Source organism: Alexandromys fortis, unplaced genomic scaffold (genome assembly GCF_014885135.2).
Source record: "Alexandromys fortis isolate MF-2015 unplaced genomic scaffold, M_Fortis_MF-2015_v1.1 scaffold_7, whole genome shotgun sequence".
Taxonomy (NCBI): Eukaryota; Metazoa; Chordata; class Mammalia; order Rodentia; family Cricetidae; genus Alexandromys; species Alexandromys fortis.
In genome coordinates, this window is record NW_026067920.1 from 8,538,019 (window position 1) to 8,560,890 (window position 22,872).

Sequence of the window (22,872 nt, forward strand, 5' to 3'; positions counted from 1 at the left end):
CCCAGATCTGTAAAAACAATTGTGTTTTATTTACAGGGCTCACGTGGCAAGGGTGAATGGCCCGGCTGCCTCAGGGACCCAGCCCCAGGTCTCCCAGGTCATCATGTTCTGCTCCAAAGCCTGCAAAGCTGATAGGCTGGCAGGCCAGGCTGCGTAGGTTTACCAGACAGGCAGTCTGTGTAGAACTAAAGTCAGGAACGGCCACCAACAGCACCACCTGGTCCTCAGGACCTGCAAGACAACATACGGGGCCCACTTTAGGTTCTGGGTAGGACCTGCCTTACAGGGACGTCCCCAGAAACAGCAGCCACGGTTGTACATGTGCTCGGGTCCACCTCAGACCCTCGCCAGTCAGCCACCCCACACACCATAACACAATCGCCACCACACACAGTGTCTATCCTGTAGGGACCTTTGTAAGGCAAAGTTGTTTCTGATGACTCAGGCCTGGAGCCCCCAAAGGTAAAACTTACCTCGGACGATTTTGGAGCCAAAGCTGGGGGTGTTGCCACAGAAGTAGACATGGGGGCACTCCGGAAAGATGAACGGGTCACTTTTGTAGAAGGGGTAACACCCTGCAGAAAGACCTGTTGTTGAGCTACATTCTCACTGAATGCAACAGCACCCCAACTGTGACAGTGCGCGGTGATCACAGGCCCAGTGATGCTAGGGGCTTTCCGCTCCTAGTCTGCAATTGTACAGGCCTTGGGCGTGGACAGAATTTTGATTCCAGAATGGCTTCTCTGAAGTGTAACTGAGCAGATACCTAGGGTGTCCGGAGCTGTGGGGCTGAGGTGACGGACCCGCAGGGTCCACTCTAGGATCTCTAAGTGGTCTTCCATGCTGCTGTATCGGAAGATATCACTCACATTCTGTCCAGACGTCCCCAGGAACCTGGAAGAGGAAGGCTCTGCTGACTGTGGCCTGGGTGGAGACCGGGGGGGCGGGGGGGGGGGCCTATCGCTGCCACTCAGCCACAAAGACTATCTCAGATCCTACCCGATGGCCTCACGGGGATGCCCAAGCCAACCCTGCAGGGTAGACAGATGCCAGGAGGGCCTTCTGCAGTCCTGTGCTCTCCCAGGCTTACTTCGTCCCCGTGTCTTGTACATGTTGACTACCTTACTCCATCGATGGTGGCTTGATACGGGTTGGTGACCAGCTGCAGTGTGGAATAGGCCGTGGCCAGTGGGAACATGCAGGGGTGCAGGGGCTGCTGCGGGAGTGTATAGTTGGTCGGATCGAATTCGCCTGGCATCACATCCACAGGTACCGAGGCCTGGAGGGCACAAGGCAGGGAGAGCTCATAGAACGCGGAAGGGCCCCACCCCTACGACTCTGCCCACCCTACCTTCCCTTCCCTGTTCGACAGCAGCTTCACCAGCTGGGTTCCCACAGCCCTGCCATTTCCCAAGCTGCTCACGCTCAGCTGCAGTAGGATCTCATCCAGCATTTTCACTGCCTCCACGCTGGCTGCCTGGGTTTTCTTGGTGAGGTACTTGGCCTGGGAGAAGAGACCTAGGATGTGGCCCGGCCCTCAGTGCCTCAGCTCTGAGCAAGGCAAAGGCCAGCAGCAGGTAACTCTACCTGCTGGAAGGTAGAGAGTGGCTGACTGCACAGGTCCTGAACTCCACCCTGGCTCCCATACCTTATGAGGCAGCCCTGGAGCAGCAGGCCCAGTCATGCTAACAGGCCAGGCTGAGCAGTCAGGTGAACTCCGTACCTTGTTGATGGAATCTCTGCTCTGGGTATTGTGACTGAGGAGGTTGCCGGCAAGGATGACTCTAGAGACATGCGCAGCGCTGCACTGTTCCCCTTCGTCCCCGAGCTGTCCTGTCACTACGTCCACCAGCAGCTGGGTGCCCAGGAGGCTCTCTCCGCCACCTCCGCCCAGGCCCAACCCGGACACCAGCAGCACAAACCTGCAGAGGACAGTGAGGTCTGTGGGCTGCTGGAAGGAGGAGGTGACTCCTCCCCACAGGGACACTGGGGTGCTGGAGTAGGGTACCTCACCTGTCTGTGTCAAGAGGGGGCACAGGCTTCTGTGGAGCCAGGTCAGCAAAGCAGTGGTCCTCAACCTGAAACCTGCCATCGTCTCTCACGGAGCCAAACACTGCCAAGACCGTTCCTGAGGGAGGGTGAAGTGAGAACCCAAAGGTAGCCTTTGTGGGTCTCCTACCTCCAGGCCACCCCTCAGCCACTCCAGTGAAGCCTCGATTAGATGTCTCCTCGGGCTCACTGCTTTTGAATGGAGACAGGAAGATTGATCTCCGAGATAATCCTCCATGGATTGGCAGCCCTTGACCACGTGAACCCATATCTACTTCCCAAGACTCTAGGGAGGCAGCCTGTAATTCACAGGCTGCCCCATCCACACCCTTGCCAGCTCTCCCACCCCTCTGGGCTCCCACCTGTGACCAACTTGGACACATCGATGGTGCCTTTCAGTTTGATGCGCTGCAGTTCATCTTCTAAGACCAGCTCATCGTCTGGGTGGATGTATTTGCTCCGAGGAGGCTGGGGGATCAGGTTGTGCTGAGGGACAGATGGAAGGCGGTCTTAGAGCCCAGGTTGCCATAGTTCCTGTGTTATGAAGTGGCACCACAACCCCTGCCTGCCTGGATTGGCTTTGCTACCCCCTCCAGTCAGAAGTCCAGCCTCAATCCACCGGGACAAGGTTGGCGCACCAGGGTGGTAGGGCTCACCTCCTCGCTTATCTCCCGCAGGATGGAGGGCTGGAGCGGCATGGCTTTGAAGAGCGTGCCCACCACACAGCACTGCTCCCCAGGCTGCAGCTCACACAACTTCTTCACTGTGACTCCACTGCCTGGATGTGAGGGCAGAGTCAGACTATGAGATCCCACCCTGATGACACCCAGAGGACCCTGCTGCCCAGCCTCTATCACAGGACACTTACTGGGGCTCACAGGAGCTGCTCCCCGTCCTTTGCCAGGAGGGAGAGCCTGTTAAACGAAGGCTCCCTGGACCTCAATGTGATGGTGAAAGGGTCCACCAGAGGGAATAAAGGGACTGTGGGTGGAGTGGGACCTTGATGCCCAGCATCTACAGAGGGAGGGAAGGCCAGAGCAAGGCCGTGCGAAGACAGGAAAGAGACTGGAGTGGTTCAGGCACAATCCCAGGGCCTCCTGGAGCCACCAGAAACTGGAAGGAGCTACCCTAAAGCCTCTAGAAGGAACCAGCCCTGCTGACAACCTGATTTCAGACTTTTGGCCTGCAGAACCATGGGAGACTAAATATGTGTTGTCCTAAGTCCCCTGTTTACAACACTTCATTACCATGGCCACAGGAAGCAACTGTGAACCGCATTACCTACATCTCAGTCACATGCTTGTCCTGACAACTACCGTGTCCTTAAAACTCCGGATTCTTCTCTTTGTTTTTTTAAGACAGTGTCTCACTACATAGCTCTGGCTGTCCTCAAACTCACAGTGACCAGCTGCCTCTGCCTCCCATGTGCTCGGATTAAAGGTGTGTGCCACCATGCCAAGCTAAGACTTTGGGTTCTTATGTGCCAGCCCCTGCTCTGCCTGGTGCTCCATCCTCTGAAAATACACCTTCCACTTCCCACTTCATGTCCCCCCCACCTTGGTCTCATTCTCTTCCCGTGGAGCCGGCAGCCTTGCCATTCAGAGCCCCCAGGAGGCAAACAGAACGCGTGTGAATGCCCATCCCATTGTGCTCAGCAGGAAAGATGTGGAAAGCCAAGCTGCACAGGAAGAATGCCAGTTCCAGAAAGTTCCAGGGATTCATCAGCACAGACCCAATCCTAGAACAGATTGCTGAGGAGGCAGGGTGAAGTGGGGGCTGGGCCAGAACCACACTTGTGCCCTGGAGCAGCCAAGAACATTCCTCGGAGCTCCACCCAGAGAGCAGGCAATTCCACGGCAGGAAGGGGGACTCGAGCACCACACAGAAGCCTCGGATGCCAACAGAAACAACAGATTCCGAATCCCCGAACAAAACCTAACTTTAACCCCACAGGTAAATTTAATCCTCATTCTTATTTTAAGACGCATCAGAGAGCTAAGGAGGCCGTTTCCACGGTAAATGGAAAGTGCTAATAGGTTAGAGAAAAGTCCCAGTTCTGGGACAAGCATACCCCAAGCTTACCCCAGTGCTGCTGGGCCCGGGTCACCAGGAAGGGTCTCATCTGGACGAGGCGGGTGGCATAAATGTGGGCATACTGACGGCTAAAGCTGCGCTCTCCCAATCGAAAGGGCTGTGAGGAGTTGGTGTAAGTTGCCACAGGCACCCGGGCAAAGGTGGCATTGCTGGCCGATGGTGGGGAGAGCAGAGTGTGCGCCCGCTGTGCTGCCTGCTCTGAAAACATGGCAGTGCCTCTGGCTTGTCCAGCAGCTGTGTCCAGGCTCAGGAGCATCACTGTGGAGACATGTGAAGGCATCCCTGCAACGCAGCTCCCCGGGTGTCCCAAGCAAGCTGCCCACACTGCATCCGATGGGCACTGAGAAAGGAGGGGCGCATACGTGTGTCTGGAGATGTCACCCTGTACACTTAATCAGATAAAACCCGGAGCTGGCTCCAAACTTGTCATTACCATCTCCATATTTCTACCCACTTTCCAGAGTCTCAAATTCAGCATACCCTCAAATAGAATTATTGATCTGCCTCCACCCACTTCCCTGGAAACCACCCTACTTCTGGGAACGCTGCAAGGCATCGTCAAAGAAGCCTGCCATAATATAATTAGTGATTAAAAAGAAAACATAGAGCTGGCCCTGCTCTGCTCAAGACTCTCCGACGGCTGCTAGTTTAGCAAATAAAGCCCCAAGCCCTTACCTGGAAGATCAGCTCTGGGCAGGCAGGTCCTCCCCTCCCACCTGTTCCTCCTACCAAGCGTCCCTACCACAGCAGGGGCTCCAGCAGAGGCCTGGTTACTTACTCTGTGTGCCTCCCAGGTTCACTGGCTCTTCCCCTTCAAGTCTCTCCTCAAAATTCACCTCCCCACATCTAATTTTACTACATCTGCCACGCCAATTGTCTGCTTTGTCTTCTCAAGCATATTTACTTTGCCTCCTCCAAGCGTACCCTAAGTTCCAGGAAGGCAGAGGTTTTTTTTTTTTTTCTCTCTTCAACGAGGTATTGCACAACGGTCACACAATGAGCCCAATTAAGATGTGCTCAGGAGATGCACGGAGGATTTCAGTAAATAGTATTGGGTGCTTCAACACATTTTCCATTGCATAGGTGAAATGAGCGTAGCAAGTTCTGAACACAGCTTTCTTTTCATTTTACTTTTTTAGTACAGCTAATACAAAGTTCAAATTCTTCTAGTTGGCTCTGCTTCCTATAATGCGCAACTCTGGCTTAGGAAGCGGACTCAACGAATTTGCCAAAACGGCACATGTGAACTCAATACAAATCGAACACGCACGGTGATGGGCAGAGGCCCACACGGTGTCCCCAGCCGGAGGCGGCAGGCGCCCCGCCCCGCCCCGCCCCGCAGCAGACGCCCCCAGCTCGGGCCCACTCAGCAATCCGAAGCACCACCGAACCCCCCGGCCCGCGGCCCCGCGAGTCCCCGGCCCGGCCCAGCACCCACGTTAATCCCGTTTAGCGGTACACTCACCGCGCCGCGCCGCATCCCGCCAATCTCCGCGTGCCCGTCCCGCCCATCGGCTCGTCCGGCCAATCGCTTCCCGCCTCCGCCCCGCCCATCGCCGCCCGCCTCATCCGGCCAATCCCCGTGTGCCCCGCCTCTGGAGGCCCAGGAAACCCGGAGCCACGCCTCCTGTTACCCGGACTACGTGCCTCCCTCCACCCCCAGCCCGCGCTGCGTTTCTTGCGCACGCGTGTTTGCCGCTGGCCTCAGCGTGTGAGCTTGTTGCTTAGGGTGTGTCGCCGCCGGGTTCTCCATCCGGCTCGTCCCTCGCCAGACTCTGGTGGCCTGGTGGCTCCTGGGTGTGTGAAGCTTCCCTCCCACTCTTTGTCCAGCACCCTGATTCTCACTCCGCCCTCATAAGGCCCGTGCTAGCAAGCAGTTCATAATAATCTATGCAAGCTTCTGAATCCTCAGGGTTATTGCACTACTTCTCAGATTCCCTTTCAAGTGTGAGCTAGTCCATCATCTCACAGGCAGGGAAACTGAGGCAAAAAGCAATCACTCCGGTAGTGAGCAAAAGCTGGGGTTCACACTAGCACACCCCAACTGCTTCAAGTGCAGCAATCTTCATTAGTAACATTGTACCTTTTCAATTTTCAGGGCTTAATTTCGCACTCTGAAACTTAATATTTAAGGTAATTTTCTTCTAGCTTGGTGAATTTCTTTTGTTTTCATTTTATGTGTGTGTTTTGCCTGCATGTATGTTTGTGCCCTACATGAGTGCAGCGTCCTCAGAGGCCAGAAGAGGGCGCAATAGCCCCTGAACCGGAGTTAGAGATGGTTGTGAGCGGTAGGAATCCCTCTGGAACCGGAGCCGGTGCTCTTAACCACTGAGCCATCTCTCCATCCCCTGCTTTGTTTTTGTTTTTCAGTGGATGTATTTATTTTAGTTATGTGAGTGCATGTGCGTCTGTGTATGGGTGTGTGCGTGTGAGTGCAGGAGGTCTCAGAGGACTAGAGAAGAGTGTGGGATCCTTCAGAGCTGGAGTTACAGGGGCTTGTGAGCCCCACTGCAGTGGGTGCACGGAGCCCGGAGCCAGCATTCTGAAAGAACATGAAGTGCCGTTTACTGAGCCCTCTCCCCAGCCTCGTTTCTGCTTTACTAATAATCTTAATCTTTTTTTTTCTTTTTTTTTGGTTTTTCGAGACAGGGTTTCTCTGTGGCTTTGGAGCCTGTCCTGGAACTAGCTCTGTAGACCAGGCTGGCCTCGAACTCACAGAGATCCGCCTGCCTCTGCCTCCCGAGTGCTGGGATTAAAGGCGCGCGCCACTATCGCCCGGCAATCATTTATTTTTTAATATTTCACTTTGTCAAATGTTCTTTCCTATGTATGTTGGGATTAGTGTGTGGGGTTTTGACCTGCTGTTTCAGGTAGCCTGTGGCATTTTTAAATACTATGTTGAATATTTCTTGTATTCCAGGGACAAACCCCATTTGGTGAATGTAGAAACCACTGAGTGGAATTAGCAACCAGAGGTACAGTAACTCAGCATTCTCAAGGCTTGTCTGTGTCTACTAGAGGTGTTTATTTGGGTTTTAGCTGCTGTCTAGCAGTATTGACGTCAACCCACAGAACTCTTTAGCATTTCTTACAGTAAATGTCTACTGATAATGAACTCCATCACATCCTGCCTGCGAGTGTCTGTATTTCTACTCTTTCTTGAGACAGGTCTCATATATCCCAGTCTGGCGTAGAACTCGTGGTGTAGCCAAGCAGGTCCTTAAACTCCAGATCTTTCTGCCCACCCCTTCTGAGTGCTAGGCTTACAGGCATGTGCCAGTGCCCTGAGTTTCGTGCGGTGCTGGAGACTGACCCCGGGGGCTTCATGCATGCCAAGCAAGCGCTCTGCCAGCTGAACTCTGTGTCCCTTGCCCCTGCTTCCACTTTGGTTTTGGTTTTGAGACGGGCATCTTGCTGTGTGTTCCGGTTAATCTCCGGTTGTTAGCTTCTGCCTCCAGATGTTAGGACTGCAATTGTTCTAGCTAGGGTTCTATTATTGCAATAGACATCAGCCAAAGTAACTTGGGGGAAAGGGTTTGTTTAATCTTATAGGGAAGTCAGGGCAGGATGGATATGCTGGTCACCTTGATGGTGTTCACATGTCTGGAAGGATCTGTTCACTTTAGTACATTTTCTGTTTCTTGGATTGTTTTTCTTCTAAAAAAATATTGATGTATATATATGCGTGATTGCCTGCATGTACATCTGTGCACCATGTGCATGCAGTGCCCTTGGTGACCAGAAGAGGGCATCAGATTCCCCCAGGAACTGAAGTCACAGGCCCTTGTCATGCTGCCATGTGGTGGTGGAATGGAGCCCAGGCCTCTGAAAGACCAGAGAGTGTTTTTAACCTGTTGAGCCATCTCTCTAGTTCCCTATTCCTTACATTTGATATTTTTATCTGATTTTCACGTTTGCCATTCTTTATTGTTCCTGCTCAGATTTCCTTTAAATCTTAAGTCTACTAAAGGTTTCATTTCTGTTATATTTTTCAGCTTCAGAATATTTTTGCTATATAAAAAACAGCTTAAAAATTTCTTTTTGTCTATACTCCCATCTGATCGTATATACAATTTGTTTGATTGTATGCATCCTCACTTAGCTCATCGAATCAAGATTAGTTGCGTCAAATAATTTGTCAAGTCAGCCATCTGGCCTTTCTGTGGTGTCTCTCATCCTCATGATCCCTGAACCTTTCTGGTATGATTTTTTTAAGCTTTTTTTAAAATATTTATTTATTACATATACAATATTTTGTCTGTGTGTATGCCTGCAGGCCAGAAGAGGGCACCAGACCCCATTACAGATGGTTGTGAGCCACCATGTGGTTGCTGTGAATTGAACTCAGGACCTTTGGAAGAACAGTCAATGCTCTTAACCTCTGAGCTATCTCTCCAGCCCTATGATTTTTTTTAAATTTTTTCCCCTTGAATGGCTCATACTGTCCTGTTTCTTTTATACTGTGTTTTGGGGGTGAAGGGTGATGACTTCTTTTGATGTTTCTGAGTAATACTTTTTAAATTAGCATACAAGCCGGGCAGTGGTGGCACACGCCTTTAATCCCAGCACTTGGGTGGCAGAGGCAGGTGGATCTCTGTGAGTTCGAGGCCAGCCTGGTCTACAAGAGCTAGTTCGAGGACAGGAACCAAAAAGCTACGGAGAAACCCTGTCTCGAAAAATCAAAATAAATAAATAAATTAGCATACAAAATAATGTTTCATTATGACATTTTCACACATAAATGTCATTATACTTTGTACTTTTTTTTTTTGAGACAAGATCTCCTACACAGCCCTGGCTGTCCTGGAACTGACTGTGTGTCAGACTGGCCTTGAGCTTACAAGGACCCACCAGCCTCCGCTACCCGAGTGTTTAGATAAAGGCAGGCACTGCCCTGTTGTTATCTGTTTCTCATGCTTTTCTTTCCCATCCTCCCTGTCTCTTTCTTTCTGATCTCCTTTCTTCTTTCCCTCCAAATAGTCCTCCCTGGACTTTCATGTCAGGTGTATTACATTAACCTCTCTTTCCTTCCTTCCTTGTTGTGCCCCCCTCCTCCCTCCCTTACCCCTCTCTGAAATATAAAAACTGGGCATTCGTACCCCCTGATCAGGAACTCTAGAAGTCAGGGCTGGAGAGATGGCACTGCAGTTACGAGTTCTTGCTGCTCTTGCAGATGGTGCTGGTGTTGTTCCAGCACCCATTGGCAGCGCACAGCCATCTTCCTTTAAGTCAGTTCCTTAGCTTTGTACTGTTGGTCTCTCAGCGGCAAGATAACTAACTCAGACCAGGAAGGTCCCTAAAGGCTTGGTCCCCAAGGAGGTGCCGGTGAAGGGCAGTGGAATCTTAAGAGGTGTGGTGCAGGAAGAAATGCCCCTGGCTTTTTCTTGTCCTTTCTTCTCACACTCTGGCTGTGAGGGGAGCAGCTTGGCTCCGTTTGACATTTCTGTCATGATTCCCTTGTCTAAAAGCAATAGGGCCCACTGATAATAATTCTGTATTTCTGACACCAAAATTTAAGATAAACCTTTCTCTTTTCTCCTCCTCTCTTCCCTCCCAGGGTCTCACTATGTTGCTAAGGCTAGCCCCCAAGTCCCAGGTGTTTTTTTGGCCTGATAAACATCTCCACCTATGCAATAATTCAAATCAGACCAAATCAAACCGAATTAGAAAAAGGCCCAGGTTTAATGGATGCCAGTGCTCCTGGGTGGTCCTCCGGAAAACACGGAGAGGGAAAAGGTGAACGGAATGTTTTTTTCCTCTGGGGGGCAGTTTAAATAGGCTGAAAACACGTCCAGAGACAAAGTTAATAGGACCTTCCTATAAACACTTGGGAGTGGGGAGTGGTTTTGACCCTCCCTGGGGAGGGTCACCATTTGGTGGGCTTTCTTGGAGGTGGAGTCTGGACTGGGACAACTCCCAGGGGAGGTGTCTTGAAATGGAACTTTCCACCCAACCTTCCAAAATGGATGCCAGGGGCTGGGGTGAAGCCCCTCCCAAACATTCCAGACTCTGGGTAAGGATGTTAGGGTCTGAGGTGACACTTCCAACCAAACACTAGGCTCAAGCAGTCCTTGAGTGCCCCAATTAGTGTTCTGTGTTGTGAGAAGACATCATTGCTAAAGCAACATAAAAGAAATCATTTCTTCAGAGGCCCGCTTACGGTTTCAGAGGGATAGTGTAACCATCTTGTCACTGCTTGGTTAAAAGCAAACCAAGGGAACAGCGCGAGCCCTCAATACATTGGGCTGAAATACTGCTCGTGGGAGTACATGGAGGAGGCTGTTCCCTTCATAGCAGACAGAAGCCAAAGGGTGGGGAGGACATGCAGCTAGCCGTGCCCCCCTGGCCCAAAGCTAAAGAGAAAGCCGTGGTCACAGGTGTGCTGGGCTACTTCCTACCTCACACAGCCATTTTGAGCTTGGGGCCATGCAGAACAGCCTTCGGCTGACTGCGAACTTAAACCAACAGCCACAGACGGTGCTTGCTTCTTGGTTTGTCTGAGATGTGCCGTGTGGCTTTCGTGTCCAGGGCTCACTCACATCATCCTGGCCAGAATGCACTTTCCCACCTCAGCGGAAGCCGAAAAGGACAAACGCCGTGGCTGGTTCTTTGTTTTCCTCCAGTTACCATTTTGCCTTGTAAGACAAACCATTCTTTCCCTGAACTCTGCTTCCGTTAACTGTTTCTGTAACGCTTCTTCTAGCCTCCATTTGGTTCTTTGTCTGAGAAGAGACTCTAGAAAAAGTGTCCCTTACCTAAGAACCAAGGTGATTTCCAGTTCTCTGGTAATGGGTGCTGGGAGAATCATTGAATATAGAAGGACCACCCTTGGCCAGCTGAGCTCTTTGGATAACTCTGGGAATAATCGGCTGACTTTGGGAAGAGCAGTTAGAGAAGTCACCAATGTCAGGCGTCAAGACAAAGTAAATACAGTTAACCTAGGGCTGCCAAAACAGCCCAGTGGGTAAAGGCACAAGTCTGACAACTGAATTCCGTCCCCAGAACCCACATAAAAAGATGGAAGGAGAAACTGATTCTCCAGCCCTCAAAATGTTTTTAAATAATAGCTTTTTAAAAATAAATTATTTTGGATTTATTTATTTTATATGTATGAATGTTTTGCCTGTATGCAGGTTTGTGTGCCACGTGCATGTCCGGTGCCCATGGTGGTCAGAAGAAGGTGTCGAATCACCTGCAATTGGAGTTATGGGTAGTTGTGAACCACTGTGTGAGTGCTGGGAATCGCACCCAGGTCCTGAGTCCTCTGTAAGAGCAACAAGTGCTCTTAACCACCAAACCATCTCCTAGGTCCTAAAATAATAGTTTTAACATCTGGTTTCTGGTCAGGCATATAAACAGTTGGGAAGTGACCACTCCAACTACACAATAAAGAAAAATGCTGAGCGCACCAAAAATTAGCAGCTTTTGTTGGAGCCATGAAAGAGTTGAGGTCTTAGGGTAAACCACTATCCTGAACTCTCGGGACAGACGGGCAAACACAGAGAACCGCAGCTTACCCACAGCTGGAACCAGACTCAGACTGGAGAGCTTACACTGTAATCAGGAAATTGCTAGACTCTACATGGACAGTCTTTCGGGTCTTGCTTTAATACAGGGTCTTACTGCTGTGGAGCCCACAACCTTCCTGCCCTGGCCTCTTAAGTGCTGTCTTGCAGGTGGACATCTCTATGCCTGGCCCTAATATGAACAATACTGAGAAACAAAACAATCAGGGAGCTGGGTATGGCTGTGAAAGCCCATAATCCCAGCGGAAGGATCGTGGAGCCAGGCTAGTCTGGGCTTCACCTGGTGCTGTCTTCATAAAACCCCTAGGGAAGCTGTTTCTCTTTTCTCAGTTGTTCACCACTTTATACATAAATAATGGACTTTGATAATATCCCTACTATCTTTCCAACAGCCCCCTCCTAGGGGGTGATAGGTTTGTTTTGTTTTTGTTTTTTTGTTTTTTGGTGCCCACTGCATTTAATTATGGTTGTTTGCATGAGAATGAGTGAGGGGTTATTTACTCAAACAAGCGCAACTTCCAAGTGGCTGCATCAGTAACCTGGGTGTAGTGGTGCAAGTCTTTTAACCCCAGCACTGGGGGGGAGGGAGGGGGCAGAGGCAGGCTTCACTCCATGAGTTCAAGACCAGCCTGGTCTACAACAAAGTGAGTTGTGAGTTCCAGGACAGCCAGGGTTATAAAGACCCTGTTCAAGAAACCAAATAATAGTAACAATAAACAATAATAATAAATAAAAAGTGAAGAAGGGAGACAAATGACTCCTCCCTAGCAACCATAACTGTGCTTCGCCCCTCAGAGAGGGGTGGCCTATGAGCCCCTTCCCCATCCGTGATGGAGTGTTGACGCGCCTAGTCTTGTGCAGGTGAAAGCTTGCTCTTTTTTGTTTTTTTATTTTTCAAGACAGGGTTTTTCTGTAGCTTTGGAGCCTATCCTAGAACTAGCTCTTGTAGACCAGGCTGGCCTTGAACTCACAGAGATCCACCTGCCTCTGCCTCCGGAGTGCTGGGATTAGATTAAAGGCGTGTGCCACCCCTGCCTGTGCGGAAGTTCATGCCTCCTACCTTCAGAAGCCCTGGTAACGACGTTACAATCAGTGGGATCCTTCACCTAAACAGAAATAGTGGATGGGCGAGACAAGCTTTGCCAGTGCTGGAGTTGGACAGCTTTTGTTTCCCTCAGTGAATGGCGGCTGGGAGCCACAACAGTGGGGGAGTAGGCGGTCTCACAGCGGCGCCCTCTAGTTGAGTGCTGGTGCGGCCTCGTGTAGACAGACACTGACTCTGTAAGCATTATAGCTCTTTGAAGTTTTTCTATTATTTTATTTCATGCATATGTGTGTTCTCTGTGCTGTATGTATACCTGTGGCCCTTAGAGGCCATAAAGAGTTGGATCCCCTGAACTGCAGTTACAGATGGCTGTCAGCTGGCATGTGGGTGCTGGAATCAAGCCCCCAGTCCTCTGGAAGAGCAGCCAGTGTTCTTGACTGTTGAGCCATCTTTTCAGCCTCGCATTAGAGCTCTTGTGTGGGCCTAGGAAACTGGGCTTTCCCGGCCGCTGGCTGCAGTAGGCATTGCAATCGCAGGCAGGGCTAAGCCTAGAACTCCCGAGTTATCCATGGCAGCAGTGGTCCAGCTCCAGCGCCTGGAGTGTCTGAGACCCTTCACCCTCAGAGCCTGCAGTGTCTCTCCTCCGACTCCTGCCAGCCAGCCTTTTATCCTGCTTCAGCCTCAGCTCTCTGCCTCCCACTGTTCCCTCGTCCCTGCCCTGGCCTTGATCCTGAGCTCCTGCTCACTCAGCTGCAGCTGCCCCTCTGCCGGCTCTGTTGTTTCTTTCTTCTTTGAAAATTATGTTATTTTTAACCATGTGTATCTCTGTGTGTGTCTGTGCACTATAAATACAGGTGCTTGTGGGGGCTGGAGGCATCAGATCCCCCCGGAACTGGAGTTACAGGAGGTTGAGAGCTGCCCAGTGTGGGTGCTGGGAATCCAAACCAGGTCCTGTGCAGAAACAGTACCCCCTCTAGTCCCTGAGCCATCACTCTAGCCCACCCCACTTCTGCCAACACACAACACCCCCCCTCCCCCGCCAATGGTCTTTTGTAGAGCCTGATGTTGCAAAGCCAGGGGTCATATCCCAGGAGAATGCCTCTAAGCCACCTCACTGAATCTAAGCAGCCTGTGAATATAGTCAGAAAAGGGAGCTTGGACCAATCATAGCACACGTCAGCGACATGAAGGTTAGTGTTTGAAAGAAACACTTGCGTGTAAATCCTAGCCTTGCCTCTTTAGCAATGTCATGTCCTTGTCGTCTCTCCCCCACCATGCCAGGCCACTAAGGGAAGTGCCTCCCCTTCTGACCTCAGGTAGACATTGTTGCAGGGTCATCAAGAATTCACTAAGGGGGCTGGAGAGATGGCTCAGAGGTTAAGAGCATTGCTTGTTCTTCCAAAGGTCCTGAGTTCGATTCCCAGCAACCACATGGTGGCTCACAACCATCTGGAATGAGGTCTGGTGCCCTCTTCTGGCCTGCAGACATAGACACAGACAGAATATTGTATACATAATAAATAAATAAATAAATAAATAAATAAATAAATAAATAAGCACGAATTCACTAAGGCTTGTTAGAGTACAATGTGTCTGGTGTTAACCGTTTGAATTCCTGCCAGAGGCTGCACCTTCTGGAGCTAGAGCAACCAACTGGGGCAGTTGGGTAGTTTTTTTTCAAGATATCCATGGAACATTCAGAATGCTGGTAGAAGGCAGTCTCACTGTCTGACTGATGGTCCTGTTATAAATTGATTATTATTAGTAGTAGTATTGCTATTATTTTAAAAAGTTGTGCATGGGTGTTTTGCCTGTTTATCTGTCTGTGCACAATGTTCATGCAGTTTTCTCAAAGGCCAGAAGAGGGCGCTGAATATCTTAGCACCAGGTTTTAGACTGTTGCGAGCCATTATGTGTGTACAGGGAATTGAACCTGGGTCCTTTTGGAAGAGCAGCCAGTGTTTTCACCTGTTGAGCTATCTCTCCAACCCCTGACAGCCCTTTTTTGCTCAAGGCAGCCGGGACAGCAACAGAGAGTCCAAGCTGCCAGCTAAGGAGTCACATGCTTGCCCTCCCCATCTTTGCTTATTTACAGGAAATGAACACCAGGAGAGTCTTCCGTAATGACATCATTGATACAAATAGTGGTGTTAACAGATTTTAACAGTGCTTAACACCTGCCCAAAGTGCCAGGGATAGGATAGGAAGGTCTCTTTCCTCTGTCTCCATGGTTGCTACACTGAAGCAAAAACTGAGAAGTCCCTGAACATCTTCAACATGGGAGTCCTTTCAAAATAGCAGTTTTAAAATAGGCAAGCTCCTTCTGTTCTTTTAATACTTCCACAATGGAAACCATCTTACCGAGGACATATATCAGACTCCAGCCACCGTCCGGACTCACCTTAGGGTTAGGAGTAGAGAGAAGAGCCCAAGAAGTACTGGAAAGGTCACAGCCTCGGGCACACTTACTAATGTGGAATCACAAAGCTATGCCTATGCCTGCTTCGGCAGTGCCTGGGAATGTTCAGGCATGCTCAGTGATGAAGCCGTTTGTGCCCATGCTCTTATGTGTGGCTAGTTTCTCAGTTTCTGATTCTGTCTCTTCAGCATCTACCTAGGTAGCTTAGCATATTCCTGACAGGCAATCAGAAGGATGTCAGTAGCAGTAGGCAGGGGCATGGCCATTTCTAATCAAGGGGTCCGTTGGATTGTCAGGGTATTTCTCCAGGCTATCTGGAAGTCGCTTCATTTCTCCAGAACCCGGGAGAAGTGAGGATGTAGAGGAAGTCAAAAGTTCAGGGGGTCCTGGGGAAATCAGGGTGAAGGTGTTACTGATGGCAAGCGGCCAAGAGAGGAGATAGGGTTCTATTTTGGAGCTGTGGGGCTTTGCATATCAGCGGTACATTCCGGGAGAGGATCTTCTGTCAGGCGGGCAGGGCTGAGGTTAGGAGACGGAATGGCTGACGTTGCTTCAGATGCCTAAGGTTGCAGAGACAATGCCCTGGAGAAAAGGGGCCACATATACAAAGGGTGTGAAAGAGAGACCAGCAACAGGGATCCCTCTATTGTGGGCGCACACACACACACACACACACACACACACACACGCACGCACGCTCTCTCTCTCTCTCTCTCTCTCTCTCTCTCTCTCTCACACACACACACACACACACACTGCAGATGCAGGCAGCAGAGAGGTGCCCCTGTGCAGTCAAGCCTCCCCTGGGCACCACCTTTGTTTGCAGGGGCAGGCCCTGTGCCAACAGCCTTTGAGGGGAGACACTCTGCTCCCCAGAGAGTGAACTCTGGCCGTAAACTGCTCCCAGTGGCAAACTCAGTGGACCCCGTCTCCAAAGGCTCCTCAGCCTCTCTGTCTAGAGGGCTGGGGGTTATTTTCTCTATTCCCGCCTGAGGCGTTGGCAGAGTCTGTTCTGTGTCAGGGTGGAGGGCTACTCGCACATGGCTCTCCCCAAGTCACTGTGAGCCGAGTGAGCCCTGGAAAGAACACTGTCCAGACCTGAGGCGAGCCGTGGCCTTCTGGAAGTGGTCACCGCTGGACAGTGTCCTGAAGCCTATGGACACAGGCAGAGAAAGGGCTTCTGACAAAGATTCTCTGCATGGCCAAACTGCATTCATGCCCCTGAGCCTTCTTGACCCTGCTGGTCACCTCTATGTGTCCAGTTTTAGCAAAGAACCTGCTAAGTCAGTTTGGTCACAGCCCCCACTGTTTATGCCTGACAAGGTTCCTCCCCCCTCCCTCTCTCCCTCTATCATGTGATGTCTGGCCACTCTGGCTTGCCTTCAGCAGAAACTCTGGACAGCTAATTTACCCAGAATTACCCTACTCTGGTGTCTTCTCTCAGTTATTTTCCATCCCCTGATGCTGCCTTTGGCTCCTTGACCACGCTGTCTGGGGTCAAGCACCTCCTCCCGCCTACAAAATCCATGGTTGTGGCTCCTACACCTAGTGTGATGGTCCAGAATAAAGTCTGTCTTACTGTGCTTTGGTGGCTGTCAATGAAGAAGGTTGGTTGGTTTTGTTTATTTTGTTTATTTGTTTGTTTGTTTGAGTCAGGGTTTCTCTCTATAGCCTAGGCTGTTCTCAAACTAGTGCAATCCACCAGCCTTAGCTTCCGTGCTCAACTTGTCCACATTTTTTTTTTAAGAGAAGGGGACCAGAAGAAGAAGGCCTGGCAGGGCTCTCTTGTCCAGTGGCAGAGGCAGCAGACACAGGAATCCTCTGTGGATTACTGAAACTCTTCCCATCTAGATGACCCGGCCAGAGCTGCTCCATGGTCTCAGGCATGGCCTGGGTTCTCTGACCTTGGTGCTCCAGGCCCTCCGTGATTGTCCAGAGAGCGCTAGGTTCCTGAGGAGTTCGCTGTCACCCGACAATTGGGGTGGGAAGGCGGTGATAGTCTGTTCCTTACAGCACATGGTCAAAATCAAGTCAAGTCTCAAATTTGTGCTGATCTTTCTTAAATGTTGCCTAACGCTGCTGTTGGTCTCCACTGGGGCATTGGCTAAGCTGATGGACCACTTATCTACAGGACAGGCCTGGCGAGAGTTTATTGGCTTGAAAAAGATGCTGTAGGCTGACCATGCAGATCCTGGTCTCTGACTTCCTGAGCTTGCACATGGCCATTTGATTGGAGGGAGGGGGTCCATGGGGACAGCCCCAGATGAATGGCTAAGGGCCAAGGCCCTGTCTGTTCGACAGGGTCTCACTAGGTAGCCTTAACCCACCTGGAACTTACCATGTAGGCCAGAGGCCTCGAACTCACAGAGATCCACCTGCCTCTGCCTCCCGAGTGCTGGAACTGAAGGTGCATACCCTATGTCCCGCCCATCTCTTTTTGCTCAGCATAGTGCCCTTTGGGTTCCCAGACAACTGAGGGCAGAACTTCCAGCCTAGGGTCAACATGTCACAGGCTGTCTTGCCTTTCAGCTTTGGAGCAACAGCTTCGACTTTTTTAATTTTTTTATTAATTATTATTGAGCTCTACATTTTTCTCTGCTCCCCTCCCTACGCCCCCCCCTCTTCAACCCTCCCCCAAGGTCCCTATGCTCCCAGTTTACTCAGGAGATCTTGTCTTTTTCTACTTCCCCAGCTTTGACTCTTGGTAGGAGCAGCTCGTCACTAAATTCCGTTGTGTTGTCATCGTGGGCCAGGGCTCACACAGAGCTATGGCTTCCAGGACTCTGTTACCTGGAGAGGAGACGGGAGCACTCACTCAGGCCCACGTCATCTGCTTGTTTGACTGACTGTGGCATGTTGTCAGACAGTGGAGGTCTTCATTCTCGCTGCAGCGGTGGCAGCAGCCTGCCTGCCTCGGCCACCAAGGCCATCACCTGCTGCCAGGTGCCTCTCCACCGTCAGCTGCGCCACACACTGCGCCCCTTAAAAGTGCCAGTCCGCTACAGTCCCGGCTCTGGCTTCTCTACTTCCTCCTGCTTCCTGTCTGTCTGCCTGCCTGCCCCTCTCATGTCCCACTCCTAGATGCCTTCCGCTCTTTCACTCCCCGACACTAAACCTCTTGCAGGAGCTGTTGTGTGGGCTGTGCTCACTCAGTGGTATTCCTTGGCAGGGCCCACTGAAAGGTACCCACTTCACCTTTTTAAAAAGTCATTACAGGATGAAGCAGAATCAGATGACTCCAGACAGACCACAGAGGAGGAGGCTGCAGGGGTTGGATGGGAGCTGTCTGGAGGTTGTGAAATGCTGATGTCTTCATGTGTAGCCTCTGGGTATGTGAGAGTCACAGAAATTTCCAAGCGCAGGCAGTGGCTTCACTGTGGGCTTGGCTCTGAAGGTTTATTCGTCAGAGACACACCTTGAGACCTGGCCACTCTGCTCTGGGATTCCTCTGTACAAAAATCAACGCAGACATTCCCAGGGTTACAGAGCCTACAATCTGAAGCCTACAATCCGATGGGCCAATCGGAACTGCGATTGTGGAGAGCTCGAGCCAGATTATCTCCAGCTATCTTTAGCCACTTGAGAGCCCCTTGCTGTCCATCTCTGTGTCTGACCTGACGTCCTTGTGACTATTTAGGTCAATCATTTTTGGAATGTGTTAACAGAACACCAGCTTCCACCAACCAAAGGCTAAGAAAGTCGTCAGATATCCGAGGTGAAAGGAGGTTCCTCTGTCTGTCAGAAACTGCTCCCTGATTGTATCTGTGGGCAAAACTGCTGAATGTGGAGTCTTTATTGCAGAGCCAGGAGTCCAGCCTGGCTTAGTTACGGTGGAAAAAGGAAGAGAGGGTAACAGTGTGTGTGGGAGGGGTGGACACTGAAGCGTATCCACAGAGAAAAGAGCACCATCGCCAGCCATCGGGTGCCACCAAAGTGTGGCCAGTCTTCTTGACAGATGAGGAAACAAAACCTTACAGAGGGTGAGGTCATGCGGGGAGGGTATGCCTGCTTCTTCACCCTGGCTACGACTCCCTCTATAATGCCACACCTTCAGCTATCGGTCTAGAAGTTCCCAGAAGTTTCACTGCACATGTGGGCTACTTCTTCTGTCTCCACAGCACTCCTGGCCCTCTCTCTCCTGTGCCAAGTGGGTCCCACTCTGTGGCGGTTGGTCTGGGATAGCGGGCCTGTGAGCAGCCTCTGGAACAGCAGGCATCCATCAGGCCTTGACAGCTTGAGGCTTCGAGTGGCCCATGCCTGCTGGAGCAAGCAACATGTGGGGTCACATATTTCTCATACTAGGGCAACAATTTGAGAGTCTGGCTCCCACTGAACCAGGGTGTTAATTCAGCTAAGAAGGAATGTGTGGAGAGAGAGTGGGTGGGAGCTGAGACCCAGGGACTCAAGGGGTCTCAGCACAAGAGCAAAGAACACAAGAACATCAGGGCCCCAGTCTCCACTGACTGGGCCTTTATTTAGGGAGCAGCTTTGTGTTGTGCACCCCAGTCAGCTTGGTGAGCGCTACCCCCAGAGTCCCTTTGCCACCATGCCTTTCCCTGGCTCGTGAAGGCCCCGAAGGGTGAATCACTGGGCCACGTTGATAATGCAAAACAAAATCTCCTGTCAATCCAGAAAACCTTTCCACAGAAGTAAACGGAATAATCAACACTGTATAATCCTTGTCTCTGACAACGCAGAAGAGATCAAAGGCAGACATCTGGCCTCTGTATGCAGCCAGGGGTAGGCTGCTCCATCCACTTTATGGAGAGATACCAGAGCCAGATGTCACACATAGTGAATCCTGAGTCCCTCTCAGGATCGGGCCATCTGGGTTTGCTAATTGCCTTTATCCAAAGAAAAAAATAAACTCCTATCTTCAAGACCGGGAGTGCAGGCACAGCCAGGCGCCTGCTGAAGTCCCGCCTGTGCCTTCCCGGGGAAGCTGGGGAGATAAGGATACTGTCTCCCGTGGTGATGACGTGTCAAGGGGGCCCCCAGGTCACTAGGAAACCATCCTGGGCTGTGACTTGGGAAAGAGGCTTACTTAACTTTCGGACAGATTTACATAACTAGAGGCCAAAAATGACCCGAGAGTTGCAAGATTTCTAAGTAAATGCTCTGGTAGAAGACGGGGCAATGCCTACCCTTCCTTTAGGCTCTGGGGGATTAACTTGCTCTTTATTTTGTTTATTTTAAAAGCTTTATTTATTATGTATTATTTTATTTACGAGTGTGTGTTTTACTTGGATGTATGTCTGTGCACCACATGTGTGTCTGGTGCCTGCAGAGGCCAGAAGAGGGCGTCAGATCTTCAGGAACTGGAACTGTAGGCAGATATCAGTCACCATGTAGGTATTATTTTATATTTTTTTTTATTTATGACCTGGCAATGCTGAAACATACATGGGCAGCCCATATATGATGGTTCTGTTGAACTTGTCCATGTTGGGTTTCATGGTCTAGGTTGATGAGGACAATTGACCAGGTCTCTTCCTCAAGAGGGCACCAGATCTCATTAGAGATGGTTGTGAGCCACCATGTAGTTTTGGGAACTGAGATGGCTCAGTGGTTAAGAGCACTGCCTGATCTTCCAAAGGTCCTGAGCTCAATTCCCAGCAACCACATGGCTGGCCTGAAACTCACTCTAGACCAGGCTGACCCCAAATTCGTAGAGATTCACCTCTGCCTCCCTTGAATTCCTCTGCTGGGATTAAAGGTGCGCACCACCACACCCAGCCTGATTATTTTTAGCTGACACACAATAGTTGTTGCCATGTTTGGAGTGCTTTGTCATGTTTCTTTCTAGCCTTATATGTAATTGAAACGGAGTAGCCGGGCGATGGTGGCGCACGCCTTTAATCCCAGCACTCGGGAGGCAGAGGCAGGCAGATCTCTGTGAGTTCGAGACCAGCCTGGTCTACAGAGCTAGTTCCAGGACAGGCTCCAAAGCCACAGAGAAACCCTGTTTCGAAAAACCAAAAAAAAAAAAAAAAAAAAAAGAAACGGAGTAAATACATCTGTCTCCTCAAACATCCATCTCTTGTCTTTGTCCACCTCTTGTCCAATGTCCGCCCTTCCAGAGGGTCCGTTATTATCTGGAGCCACCTTGCTGGGCCATGGCACATCTGAGCTATTGCTCCTGTGAAGTGAATATAGCAGCCACTTCCTTCTACCCCCTCCCACGACTGTCTCATGTTCAACTGCTAGGAGAGCAACTTTAACTTTTCCTTATTTTAACAAGAATCATTTTCTACATGTTACTGCTTCTACCCCTCAAAAATGATATTAGGTACTCTGCTACACAGCCAGACCCTGCCCTGAAGGCTGAGATGAGACCAACACTTGCCCTTAGGGAACCCATTGTAGGGCAAAGAGGCTCCCACCAGCCTTTGCATCCAGGTCTGCTGGGGTGTTGGGCATAAGTGGGGGATGAATGGGTGGTGTCCTCTATTGGGGACTGTGGGACCCCCGAGTTTCCTATGACCCCCCCCCCCAGCCTGCTGGAGTCAACAACTTGTTTTCCTATGCTTGCAGCTGCTCTGAGCAAACAACTTGTTTTCAGCTGCTCTGAGCACGAGACTCTTAGGAGTTCCTGTTGGCAGGGGAGTGTTTTCTGGTGGGCTTGCAGCTGAGAGTTAGGGCATGGCCATTAGTCAAGGAGACCCTATATAAGCTGCCCTGGAACACAATAATTCTTGGTTGGCTGGTATGTGTGTGTTTCAATCTCTAGGCCCTGCCCTGCTCACGAACCATACCATAGCACATAGCGTGTAGAACAGGCATTGCACCACAAATGGAGGCCCCAGCAAGATCGGGAACTAGGGATCCCCGGAGGATCACCCTCCGGAATGGTGAGGGTGGATTAAAGATGGGTATGTGTCTATGTGTTTTTTCATCCCCAGACTCTCACCCGATAGTGATTCTGGGTGGTGCAGGCACCACAGGAGGCACCATTGGGATAGGAACTAGAGACGCTCTGAGGGACACCCTCCGGCAGCTGAGGCCCTGCTGCATTGCTTGGGTCTGCTTTCCAGTAGAAGCTGCTGCTTGGCGAGGGCAGGTGGTACCCAGGTGTGTGTGTGTGTGTGTGTGTATACATCCTTGAATGCCATTGCTCAGGAATGTCTGCTTTGTTTTGTCTGTTTTTTTTTTCTTTCTTTCTTTCTTTATTTATTTATTAAATATTTCAGTCTCTTCCCCACCTCCGCCTCCCCTTTCCCTCCCCCTCCCCCAATCCATTCCCCCTCCCTCGTCAGCCCAAAGAGCAATCAGGGCTCTCCGTCCCGTGGGAAGTCCGAGGAAAACCCTCCTCCGTCCAGGTCTCGTAAGGTGAGCATCCAAACTGCCTAGGCTCCCACAAAGCCACTACATGCAGTAAGATCAAAGACCCATTGCCATTGTTCTTGATGTCTCAGTAGTCCTCATTGTCCGCTATGTTCAGTGAGACCGGTTTTAACCCAGGCTTTTTCAGACCCAGGTCAGCTGGCCTTGGTGAGTTCCCGATAGAGCATCTCCATTGTCTCAGTGTGTGGGTGCACCCCTCGCGGTCCTGAGTTCCTTGCTCATGTTCGCTCTCCTTCTGCTCCTGATTTGGACCTTGAGATTTCAGTCCGGTGCTCCAATGTGGGTCTCTGTCTCTGTCTTCTTTCATCGCCTGATGAAGGTTAATATTCAGGAGGATGCCTATATGTTTTTCTTTGGGTTCTCCTTCTTATTTAGCTTCTCTAAGAACCCGAATT

At 50.7% G+C, this 22,872-nt stretch overlaps 1 protein-coding gene and 1 long non-coding RNA gene across 4 annotated transcripts in view; one reads left to right on the top strand and one right to left on the bottom strand.

Moving 5' to 3' along the window:
* Positions 1–6: 6 nt before the first annotated feature.
* Pold2 (DNA polymerase delta 2, accessory subunit) lies at positions 7–5,673 on the bottom strand. 3 transcript variants are annotated; one of them, XM_050140994.1, is made up of 11 exons: positions 5,609–5,673; positions 4,132–4,401; positions 2,706–2,827; positions 2,412–2,535; positions 2,014–2,128; positions 1,724–1,922; positions 1,424–1,504; positions 1,122–1,279; positions 767–894; positions 474–575; positions 7–231 (listed from the first exon to the last, which is right to left on the bottom strand). In XM_050140994.1, the coding sequence occupies exons 2-11, from the start codon at positions 4,397–4,399 to the stop codon at positions 71–73; spliced, it is 1,458 nt and encodes a 485-aa protein (XP_049996951.1). In that variant the 5' UTR covers positions 4,400–4,401; positions 5,609–5,673; the 3' UTR covers positions 7–70. The 3 variants fall into 3 exon arrangements, with proteins under 3 accessions (XP_049996951.1, XP_049996949.1, XP_049996952.1); XM_050140992.1 differs by lacking the exon at positions 5,609–5,673 and adding an exon at positions 4,922–5,404; XM_050140995.1 differs by lacking the exon at positions 5,609–5,673 and adding an exon at positions 4,819–4,842.
* LOC126500802 (uncharacterized) overlaps positions 2,834–22,872 on the top strand; it is a 23,025-nt gene continuing 2,986 nt past the window's right edge. The window contains exon 1 of the long non-coding RNA XR_007591442.1: positions 2,834–4,002. This is a non-coding gene — a long non-coding RNA (uncharacterized lncRNA). The remainder of the gene's footprint in view (positions 4,003–22,872) is intronic.

What these genes read in the sequence shown, in the direction of transcription:
- Pold2 (XM_050140992.1), bottom strand. An exon ending in GCAGAGATTCCATCAACAAG is followed by an intron (nt 1,505 to 1,723) that starts GTACGGAGTTCA and finishes CTCTTCTCCCAG; the next exon opens with GCCAAGTACCTCACCAAGAA. An exon ending in AGATCCTACTGCAGCTGAGC is followed by an intron (nt 1,280 to 1,423) that starts GTGAGCAGCTTG and finishes TGTGCCCTCCAG; the next exon opens with GCCTCGGTACCTGTGGATGT.